Source organism: Camelina sativa, chromosome 6 (assembly GCF_030686135.1).
Source record: "Camelina sativa cultivar CO46 ecotype springtype chromosome 6, ASM3068613v1".
NCBI classification, from domain to species: domain Eukaryota; kingdom Viridiplantae; phylum Streptophyta; class Magnoliopsida; order Brassicales; family Brassicaceae; genus Camelina; species Camelina sativa.
This window is the reverse complement of record NC_141885.1, coordinates 4268955-4281495: the sequence shown is the minus strand read 5'-3', so window position 1 is coordinate 4281495 and position 12541 is coordinate 4268955. Positions and strand designations below refer to the sequence as shown.

Genomic DNA, 12541 nt, shown 5'->3' with positions numbered 1-12541 from the left:
CTCCAAACACTCTCTCATTTCTTCTTCTCACAGTGGGCTTTTTCTAAGCCTGTTTTAAATTAAAAAAAAAATCCCAAAAGACCAATGACGAGAAAACACTCTTTTCTGTTCCAAATTTTTTTCTTTTTTTTTTCTCACGGGAAAAGGAACACAAAGTTTTGTGTGACGGCCTTGCAATTCCCAGCAAACTCGATACTCAACACTTATTCTTTCCTACTAGAACGAATCTCTATTCTTTTCTTCGATGGCTTCCTTCGGACGATATGATCACCAATTCGGTTTCTGTTCTGATGTCTGAACTTTAAATCACCCTTTTCTATGTTTCTTCAATTCCACAAACACTCAACACACGCCTTCATCCTCATTCGCTTCTATGTTCACACCACTACAAGAAAAATTGTCCAAAGCCACAATTTAGCTACAAAAATATTGTAGCCATCCTATGTTAGCCACAATTTAGATACAAAATATTGTCGTGTCTAGTTTGTAGCTATCTCGTAGCAAATTTGTGTCTATTTAGCTACAAATTTAATTCATAGCTAAGTACTGGCTAATAGCTACGAAAAACCACAAAATTATAGAAGCTATCTAATTTGATTTATATTAGTAAGGTAGCCACAAATGTTTCACATATATAAACATCTGTGGCTATAGGAAACTTAAAGCTACAAACACTAACTATAAAACCTTTAATTTTAAGAAACATATATAACTATTATTATATATATAAATCAATGATCTAACACTTGTAAAAAATCTAATTATTTTTAGTCAAATATTTTTCAAATTTTGAATCATAACCCTACATTAATTTATATACCACAAATTTTAAATTAATTATAAATTATTTTAAACTCTATTTAGCTTTAAAACTCTTAAAAATATAAATGAAATCATAAACCGTTAAACGAAAACAGGACTCACTATATAGTATATATACACAAAACCAATAATATTAAAGCAATTACATAAATCTACAAATCTTTTTAAAATACTAGTTACTTATAAATTTAAATCTTTAGACCAACAACTTAATTATAATATATATACATATATGCATATATATATCCAAAGCTAAAATCCCAATTCAATATTACTCAAACTTAATTTTTAAAACCCTTTATTAACATCTTAACCTTAAATTTAATATTCATAATAAAAAGTAAACAAAAAACTATAAAACCAAAAACAAAATAAACTAAAGCCTTTCATTGGCTAATACATAGAGACAAGGATTGAGCTTTGGCTTATTCTCCACCATTGATAGATTCAATCCAACGGATGAAATATTCTCCTTCTTTTTTTCTTTCTTTAGGTTAAAACTCTTCAATTATATTCTCCTTTCCTCTTCGTATCTGTCTCCTCTTTAATTTACTTCCTCTTTTACTTACGATCATCTCCTACATCCTTATACAAAGACCAATCTCATCATTCTTATGGAAAAATCAAACAGTTTGCTTCCCATTTCCTCACATCTCCGATCGCTGGAAGATGCAGAAGGTGGCGGTGGATGCCCTTAGGAACGTCCCCATGTTACTTCTATGGCCTGAAGCGAAGGTGGCTAGCGTTTCATGATATTTGGGTTTACGGCTCCGGTGATCTCTGTGACGGATACCTAGAGGTATATCTCGCAGCCGGCAAAACCAATTCTCCGAATTCATCGCTTAAGCTTATGGGATTAGATCCGGTTTCTTAGATCTGTTTTAGGCCGGATGTCGGATGATTCCAGGTGATTGGGTTAAATCCTTTCTGGCTGAGGATGGAGGTATGTTGTGCTTGTCTTCTCTTTCCCGGAGTTCCAATGGCAGCAGTTCATGTGATGTGTTTTGGTCCTGCGGCCGGTTGTTGGTGGTGGACAGGCGGCGATGGTTTATCAATTGATTTTTTTTTTAGTCAAATAAATAATATACTCACAAATTTGTGAGTAATCGTGTCTAAAATAACAATAAAAAGCCATAAAATTTCAAATAGCTACAAAGCTATAGATACAACAATTTGTGGTTAGTTCGTAGCAACGCTTCCTCAAATAGACACAATTATCAGATAGCTACGAGCTCAAAGACACAAAACAAATTTGTGGCTTTTTGTGGATATGGACATAATAGCCACAAAATTATGGGAATAGCTACAAAAAAATTTGTGTCTATAAGCTATTTTTCTTGTAGTGCACGTCCAATATCTACCCTGTTAGAGACTAAAGACTCAAGTTGGTTTCCCGTTCTGATACCAAATAAAGAACACATATTTGTAAGTCTACATCTTCTAGTACGTATTTGTTGAGTGCGACTATGTATGAGCATAAAGTAAAACAACACAGTTTGTTAACGGGGTTTGGATTTCCTTCGTCCCCGGGATCTAGTCCAGAACAAATCCACTAGAACAAGACTACAATTACAATTACAAAATTGTATATCATATTAAGCAATATTGGAGCGACGTCATACATTTTGTGTGCATTTCTCAAGAATACCCTAGACGCGTAAGTCTTCATGAAATATGTCTTGGTGTTTATAACAATTGTTCAACCCTAGAATTGACAAGTTTCCAATTCTGCACCAATAGAAATTTTCCTATTCTAAACCGGTAAACTAACATATTTAGATAACTCCTAAATAGAACTAATCCTAATTCCATAACTAGGTAGGATTAGTATAGCCTGCACCTCAAGCTATCTTTAAGCTTATGCCAATAGTAAGTAACTTGTTTAAAAGCCTATTCGAAATGAGTGTTGAAGCTGTAGTTAATTTGTATATTAATATGATAGAACATGAGCTAGTAGCCTAGTACATATACCTCCCTATCGTTTGTTTGCGTTTAATCATATGTCTGCCTTTACGTTTTTTTTTCTGTTTTTTTTTATGGTAACTATAATATAGAAATGCAAATCTAAATGTAAGTGCAAATAAACAATCGAAATCACGAATGAGTCAGAGTAGTAAATAGAAACAAAGTGAGTGGGAATTTCTGATTTGTTTATTCACAATGCAAAATCCTGATTAAAACCCCCAACTTAGTTGTTACTACTTGCTTTTAACATTTTCTGGCAAGTATTTGAAAATATTGAAAGCTATGTAACAACAAACCTTCATATTATATATGAATTATCAGGTCCATATATATCAGAATTACGATACCAATTTTCGGGTACCATAGATCATATATTTGTTAACTTTCAGTTTTTAAAAAAGACTCGGCCACCGGCTTTCTCAATTCAAATAGTAAATAATAATGTTAACCGTAGTTTGATCTTAAATTGACTGCTATATATACAATAGTTTGGTTTGATCCCCACGCAAAATGTCGATACACTATATTGAATTGTGACATCAGAACACACACTAACATAACCATTATGCTATATTGTTATGATTGTTTTATTACTTAGTTACATGCATACCGATAAACTGAGATTTGGTAAAGATTAGTTGTATATCGAGAAACGGTCCAAATGCACGTAAGTAAAATGTCGTCATAATTGAAACACAAGTGAAAAGAAATTATAAAACTATCCCAAAGAGAGTTGGGTCATTGTATAACACAAGGAAAAACTGTTATTTGCTAACAAAACCATAAATGTTATTTGCTAAACACAAGTAAATAGGTAACAGACTGTTGAAACTTCGTTACCTTGAGGATGTGACTTTGATAGATCGCCAACACCATTGGATCTGATGAGGCAAAAAACGTTGTATCTTCAGGTCGCGTAAATACCATTACACATTGAACCAAATTAAATTGGAAAAGGATTTAAAAAGTATTCGCAGCTTTGAATATGGAAAACAAACCCATGCATCTTGAAGAGCGGAGAATGGTGAAATTGCTTGCTTAACGAAAGAAGAGGAAGGTGATATTGGTCTCTCTCAAAGGGAGGAGACTGAGACGTTTCTCCCCTTGGAGGAAGATGTTGAGGAACATAGACGAGCATCTCGAAGAAGAGTTTTTCAATAAAATATCCATCTTATTAATAAAGAAAAATATTGGGGAATGCCTAAAGGTCGTTTGTTCGTATTAGGATATACATTAATATATTTACTAAGATAGAATACTATCACAATAGAACTAGTATTTAATTAATTTATATACATACTATCAGTTGTCTATTAGTGATTTTTTGGGACAAGACCATATATATAATTTACTCTGATTTCGGGTTTAAGCTTGAGGGGATGTACGAGTTTCGGCTCAAATCCTCCTAGTTTCTAAAAGACAATACTGGGAAGTTGTTAGAAAAAATTGATGAGATAGAGTCTCGAGAGACTAATCTTCGAAATATAGAAAAAAGAAACAACTGCTTGAGATCAGTCATTGTTGCGGAAATTAGATTAAAAGTTCAAGTGAATAATCTTCTTTCTTTTGGCAAAGAGAAGAGTTCAAGCGAATAATCATTCATTCTTTTTCTCGTGAAAGAGAGAATCTCTAGAATTTGATTATAAAGAATAACTTTTTTACTTATGTTTGGAAAATCTCCTCTCAAAACTAAACACTTCTAAAGCTCTCTCTTAATCTTATATCAATGTCGCAACTCAACAATTTATATATATATATAGACTTTAATTCTTTTTCCTATTAAAAACTTAGATCTATATAACTCCTAATTCCATTTGTACTTATCTTGAATCTCTCTCTTATCCTTATCTCTCCATTGTAAAGATATCTTGGACTCTAAGATTCAAAGCTTATCCAACAATCTCCCTCTTAAGCTTTGAATTACCCTTTGCTAAGCAGGCCCAGCGATTGACCAGTGCAACAAGTGCATTTGCACAAGGACCAAAAAAATTAAAGGCCAATAAATTTAAGGCCCAATAAAATAACATTAAATCTAAAACTAACTTGCTTCATTTCTTCCTATTTTGAACCGACCTCACGCTGTCTCACTTGCTTCTCAGTTCTCAACAGACCCAAAATATGTTGTTGCTGCTTCCTTTTTTGTTATTTTGACATAATCTATTTTCTTTGTCCGATTATTTAGTAAAAAATAGGGCCTTTTTTTGTGATCGCATCGGGTCACTCTGTTGATTGAGCCAGCGCTGTTGCTAAGTCATGAACACCAAGCAAGCTTCTCATTTCCATAAACTGAATCCTCGCCAATTCTTTCGTCAATGCATCCGCCTTTTGATCAGCTCCAGGAATGTGATCGACATAAATAAGCTCCCGCTGAACACACTCACGGATAAAATGAAATCGTTTGTGAATGTGTTTGCTTCCCCCGTGAAAGACAGGGTTCCTTGCGAGTGCGATCGCTGCCTTGTTGTCAACATACAAGGTGATCTGCTTACTCTTCCAGCCTGTAACTTCACTTAACAGATCCTGAAGCCATATTGCTTGCTTAGCTCCTTCCGTCACTGCCATAAACTCGGCTTCACAAGATGAGAGTGCGACTGTGTCCTGTTTCTGTGAGCACCAAGTAATCGGTGTGTCACCAAAGAAAAACACATGACCAGTCGTACTCCTTCCACTATCTTGATCAACATTTTGACTATTGTCACTGAAACCTACGATCTCTTTTAAGCCTCCTCGCTTGTACTTCAATCCGTATGATGCTGTTCCACGTAGATACCTTAGTATTTGTTTCATAACTTCTCCGTGTGACTTGCGTGGACTCTGCATATATCTGCTTGTTATACCTACTGCAAACGCTAGATCAGGTTGCATATGCAACAGGTATATCAAGCAGCCAACATTTCTTCGATATCGAGTAGGATCTATCTCCGCTTCCTCAAGAGCTTTGGAAACCTGCAAACCAAACTCTATTGGAATTAAAGTTGGATTACAACTCTCTAATCCAGCTTCCATTAACATCCTACGTGCATAACCTTCCTGTTTGAAAGTGATTCCGTCTTCTTCTTGATTCACTTCAATGCCAAGATAATAAGTAAGATTCCCGAGATCAGTCATCTCAAACTTTGCAGACATTCCTTCCTTGAAATCTTTTATTGTCTTGAGATTGTTGCTTGTATAGTAGATCATCAACATACACAACAACTAAGAGCAAGTCACCTTCTTTTGATTTCCGATACACTGAAGTTTCTTTAACACACCTCTTGAAGCCCATCTCCTTCAAGATTTGGTCTAGCTTTGTGTTCCAAGCTCATGGAGCTTGTCTCAGACCATACAAAGCTTTCGACAACTTGTAAACTTTGTGTTCTTCACCCTTAACCTCGAAACCTTCAGGCTGATCAACATAAACTTCTTCTTTTAGTTCACCGTGCAAGAAGGCAGTTTTCACATCCAAGTGATGAATCTCCCATCCATCTGATGCAGCCAAGGCAATTAGCAATCATAAAGTCTCTATGCGAGCCACTAGAGCGAAAGCTTCTCTTAAGTCTATGCCACTCTCCTGTACATAGTGAAACGACCTGACCCGTTTTTTTTTTTAATAATAAATAATAATAATATAAATAACTATGACTAGTGGTCCCATACCCACTAGCCACCTAACCACAATCACAAACAACAGCGGAATAACAATACCAATTAAATAACCAATAATAATCCATAATAGAATAACCAATATCCAATCCTAACCATTTCAATGTCAAACAACAAGAAACACCAAACCGGCAATCCTAGCAATGTTTCTAATGACCCAACTCTAGCAACCTAGCAATGCCAGACAACATCCAATCGAGTCCCTAGAACATCTTCCTCTTCATTTCCTTGATTCCACAATCACACTTTGCCTTTACCTGCACCACAAACACAAATTGAGATGCATGAGTATTTGATAAATACTCATTGAGGCAATCCTCCCATCTACTGGGCTGTACACACAAGCAATAAGATCTCTCATGCCACAAACAACAGTAATAAAACAAACCAGGAACATGAACAAGTGACCCGACACGATCCGGTTACTGTCAGAATGGTGTCGACCGATACCAGAAGGTATCGACCGACACTGGACATCTGGTGTCGACCAACACCACTTGGGTGTCGACCAACACCTGCTCGACACCCTTGAAACCCTAACGGTGTCTACCGACACCTCCACATGGTGTCGACCGACACTCGTTAAGTTCCCGAGCCGTCCTCGCGTTAGTGTCGACCGACACCACTGTCGAGCAGTGATTTCCTTCGAACAGAACCTCCGAATCTCGCCTCCAAACTTCTCCTCTTTGTCCCACACAATCCCAGGAACGAATGCAAGCCTCAGGAGCTACAAAAAACTCACAAACAAACAACACACAATATCACAGAAACAGAGATCTTAGCTTAGATAAGCCATGGTCATGCACTCACCTTAGCCAACAAAGAGATCTAAGCCCAAAAGATGAAGCTACCACCACAGAAACCTTCCCACCACGTTCCTAACGTTGGATCTTCACTCTCACAGCAAGATCTCTCCAAAAACGCCTTCAAATCTCACAAACTCTCACAAGAACTCTTAGAAACTGTTTTCTCCTCTTTCTCTCTCAAAAACAACAAACGGCGACCAAGACAAAAATAAAACACGACCTAGGTCGTTTTCCCACTTAAATATCTCGGTTCAATGGTTTTTCCTAAACCAAACCGGTCTAAATCGATAATTAAATCAATCTGGTCGAACCAGAAATAAATGGTGTCGACCGACACCACATGAGTGTCGATCGACACCACATGAGTGTTGATCGACACCACATGAGTGTCGATCGACACCCACTCCCAAAACGCAGAGTTTTGGTTCGCGGACGTTACACATAGCCTTTTGCAACCAATCTTGCATGATGCTTACTTCTAGACCCATCTGCATTTCTCTTGATTTTAAAAACCCATTTAAGTCATATCAACTTCACATCTCTTGGATTATCAACTAGTGTCCACGTCTTGTTTTTGTTGATGGAGTCTATCTCTTCTTTGCAAGACAATATCCACACTTATTTTTCTTTAGCATCTTTGTACGAACACGGTTTATCATTGATCAAGAACAACAATATCTCACTTTCTATCGTCGATAGAAGGACATAGTCCTCAAGACATTTCGGTTTCTGGGTTTGACGAGTGGATCTGCGTAGAGGCTGCTGTTGTTGAGTTTCACGAGTGACAATTACCTCAGTGTCATCTCTGTTTTCCTGAGAGACTTTCATCTTCTTCTAGTACATCATTCTCATTATTGGACACAACTGGTACCTCTCCTGCATCCTCGGTGTCACCCCATCGCATATAGAACATTCCTGGTTCCCTATCTGATTCTACAGTTGGTAAGTTCCAAGTCCACTTACTCTTCTCATCAACAACTACATCACGACTTACAACAATTCTACGAGTAGATGGATTGAACAACCTATATGCTTTTGATCCAGGCTCTATTCCAAGATGGACCAATGACTGTGATCGATCATCTAACTTCTTAAGGTGTGCACCATCAATCTTAGCATAAGCGACACACCCAAATATTCTCAAATGATCAATGTTTGGTTTTCTCTCTCGCAGGCTTTCATATGGTGTGATGTTGTTAAGAGCCTTGGTAGGTACTTTATTGATCAGATAGGTAGCATGATGAACACCTTCCCCCCAAAGGTAATTCGACACCTCCATAGCCTTAAGTAGACTCCTTGTCATCTCCATTAATGTTCTGTTCCTTCTCTCCACCACACCATTTTGTTGTGGGGTGTAAGATGTTGTTAGATGTCTTGTGATCCCATCAGATTCACAAAAATCATTAAACTCCCTAGATGTAAATTCACCTCCTCTATCCATTCTTAGTGTTTAAATAGCTCTTCTAAGGTCCTTTTCTAAAACATTATTGAATCCTTTGAAACTTACAAAAGCTTCACTCTTCTCCTTTATCAAGATAGACCACATATATCTTAAAAATCATCAATTATCACAAATATGTACCTATTATTTGCGAGTGTTGCAGGTGATATGGGACCACACAGGTCCGCATGAAGTAGCTCCAACGGTTTAGAGGCTCTAAATAACACAGCTTTTGGGAACACATGTCGTGTCTGCTTACCAACTAAGCATGATTCACAGAGCAACTTTTCTTCTCTTACATCAGACAAACCGTGAACCATTTTATGCAGAAACATTGCCTTGATCGTCTTGAAACTGATGTGTCCGAGTCTGGCATGCCACTTCCAAGTGTTGTCTTCAATTTGTGATAGTAGTGATGTCGGTCTTCCTATCTTGACACTGATTTTGTAAAGTTGATTCGCAGATCGCATTACCTTCACCCAAAGCCTCTCACTTGGATCATGAACTGTAAGATAATCTCGTCTCATACGAACATCACAGCCTACCTCCGTTGCTTGTCCTAAGCTTAGTATGTTGCTCTTGAGGTCAGGGATATAATAGATGTTGCTCTCCATTCTTGCTCTCAAACAATATTGAACCTATCCCTTCAATCTCCACACATGATCCATCTCCAAACTTCACTTTTCCTTTTATGTTCATATTAAGCTCTGAAAATAAGTCTTGTTTCCTGTCATATGGTTACTTGCAATATTGTCTAGATACCACATGCCTTCTTCTCTGCTATAGTTCTTCGGTATGAGCTTATCTTCGTTTAAGAAGACGACTTCATGCATATACAGGGTCTGATCCGCTTTTTCTGTTTCAATCTTGTTTGCTTCTTGTACCTTTTGTAGTTTCTCGGGACATGAAAACGCATAGTGACCAATCTTGTCACATTTGAAACAAGTTATTGTTTTCTCCTTCTTCTCCTGAGTTTGATTCTGATTTGTGTGGTAATCAGTTCTCTCTTGACTATTATATCTTCCTCTGCCTCGTCCTCTGCCACGTCCTCTATATCCTCTTCCTCCTCGGCCACGACCTCTGCCACGAAAGTTGTTAAAACTAGGGTTGTATGTCGATTGTGATTGATAGTCAGAACTAGTAAACAATAATTTTCCTTGTGCGTCTTCTTGTTTATCTTTTCCTTGTATTCTCTCTTCGAAAGCTTTGAGTCTTCCAACTATCTCTTGGAAGCTAGTAGTATTTAGGTTTAATACTTGTTCTAGAGAGGCAACAAGATGAATAAACTTGTTCCTTGGCACACTGTTTAGCAATTTCTTCACCATCCTAAGCTCGTCAATCGTTTTTCCAAGTGATGTTGCTTGAGTTGCGATTTCTGATAGCTTTCCTGCAAAGCTATCAACCCTGTCTGAATCCGCCATCCTTAGCTTCTCGAAATCAGACATTAGAGTCTGCAAGTGTGCCTCCTTGACACGACCAGCTCCCATGTTTCTTGACTTAATCGAATCCCAAATATCTTTAGGTGAAGGGAGATCACCGACTTATAGTATAAGAGATTATGGGATTGATTGGAACAATAATGCTATTGCAACGTCATTCTTGTCTTCATCGGTTGAACCTGGTTCTATTCTCTCCCAAACCTTTTGAATACGCAATATGACCTTCATCTTCATAGACCATACCGTATAGTTTGTAGAGGTAAGTTGAGGACATTGGATCGATACTGATTTGTCCATATCCTTTGGACGTGATCCAGTTGTTAGTTCGCTCATTGTTTAAGAATCAAATCCGCTCCTTTGGATTGATTAAACCTAGAGCTCTGATACCAAATAAAAGATGTAAGAAGAACTTGATTATAAAGAATAACTCCTTTAATTATGTTTAGAAAATCTCCTCTCAAAACTAAACACTTCTAAAGCTCTCTCTTAATCTTATATCAATGTCACAACTCAACAATTGATATATATAGAGACTTTAATTCCTTTTCCTATTAAAAACTTAGATTTAGATAACTCTTAATTCCATTTAGACTTATCTTGAGTCTATCTTTATCTTTATCTCTCCATTGTAAGGATATCTTAGACTCTAAGATTCAAAGCTTATCCAACACGGCTATGATACCAGTAGCGCGAAGATTAAAAGATCAGATTGGTACAAAACACACGAGTGTTTTTCACCAACTTCTATTGTCTTATTTGCTAACTGGTCGACAAGATACTCCCAAAGCATATGAATAGATTTAGATATTATAAAGCTGATCATACTGTCGAAGATTCTTCGGCCAACGTAACTAATTATAAGTAAAAAATAAAAATAACTTTTTCACTTACGAATGGGACAATAGCTAACAGAATTAGTGTCTCTTTCCTGCAAGCAAAAAATTGGCTTGTTTATAATCGTAATGACGCTAAATTATTCGTCTAAAGTCTAAACTAAAGAGATGATATTTAGTCCAACAAATTTTAGTATTGCATTTTTATCCAACACATTTTGAATTATTTAGATAATTTGGCTCTACGCCATTCTTTCCTTATCACAAATTTTGAATTATTTAGAATATTTTTTCTTAACAAATATATTATATAATTGGGCTACAAACATTTTACATTTGAGAGAGATGACTAGTTCAAATGCAGCGTTTGCGGTTGCATTTGCGAGAGATTGCGAAAACAGACGGTTGTGATTTCAAGCGTTATTAAGCGTTTTGAATGACTCGTGTAACGCTTTATATGGGTGTGTTTGCGGGAGTTTTATGACTGGCTGACCATCGGGTTAAATAACGGTTAAAATATAATAAATGTAATATATAATTATATAAATATTTAAAAACCAAAATTTTTATGAAACTTAATTTATAATTAAAAATCATAATAGTACTAAAATAATTATTCAAAAAACAAATAAATTTCATATTGAAATATTTATTAATTTATGCATTTGAGTTTTTACCAAAAATTTCATCAAGTAATGTGATAAATGACAAAACATATACTTTATATCGTAGATCTTATCGGTTAGATCTCACACACTTAATAACTTCCTCACATTTAATCATAAGGCCAAGTTAATTAATGATGAAAGACCAATGTACTTGATGTTTGGAAGAGAAATACTTTTTGTTTTCTTGACTCTCACATAACGATTTTTGTAATGCAGTTCTATGGAGCTGTAGTTGCATCAGTAGGAATGATCAAGCGAGAGCTGAGAAGAGTTAATGGTGATTTGTTTTAATATTTTTCACAAGTAATCATATTTTCTAAATTTTTTGATGAAATTTTATATTTATTAAGATTTTTCTGAACATATGTGCAATGTGCCATTAACTTTACATATTTTTTTTCAAGTTTTTGTAATTAGAATTTTATTTTCTTGTAATTGTTTATTTTATAATTTTCTCAATCATATTCTTATTTCATTTTCTATCATCTTTAATGGGTACAATGGTTAGGTAGAAGATATAAGAAAAAAAAAATTCAGTATCATTGATTTTTATTTTATTTTATTCAATCCCAACTGCAATCGCCTGCAACCGCAAACGCTTATGAAAAGCAGCTTTTGGAATTCAGTGGTTTTGAGCGGTTGTAAACGATTGGAAATGGTTCGTATGGTTGTTACCAATCGCTAGCAACCGCTACTATCCGCAAACACAACTTTTGCAGGAAGTAGCGGGAGAATCAATCAACACCACAAGAAAAGAATCAAAAATATGATATTTCCTAAATGACACTCCTTTAAAATTAGAAAATTAATAGTTTCACGGCCTATTGTGACGGATAACTAAACCATAAACTTTAAATTTCTCAAATATAGAAAACTTCTTCAGAGTAGGGGCCATGGATTCTAGCTTATACTAATCAACTCCTTT

General features: G+C 35.9%; 1 protein-coding gene across 1 annotated transcript; it reads right to left on the bottom strand.

The window, feature by feature from the left end:
• Window positions 1–9371: 9371 nt before the first annotated feature.
• On the bottom strand, window positions 9372–10163 carry LOC147942242 (uncharacterized). Its single transcript, XM_087455987.1, has one exon. The coding sequence runs from the start codon at window positions 10161–10163 to the stop codon at window positions 9372–9374; it is 792 nt and encodes a 263-aa protein (XP_087312113.1).
• Between the last annotated feature and the right edge of the window lie 2378 nt (window positions 10164–12541).

Bases quoted from the DNA above. Each gene is read 5' to 3' on its own strand.
- LOC147942242 (XM_087455987.1), bottom strand. From the start codon at position 10,163: ATGGGAGCTGGTCGTGTCAAGGAGGCACACTTGCAGACTCTAATGTCT.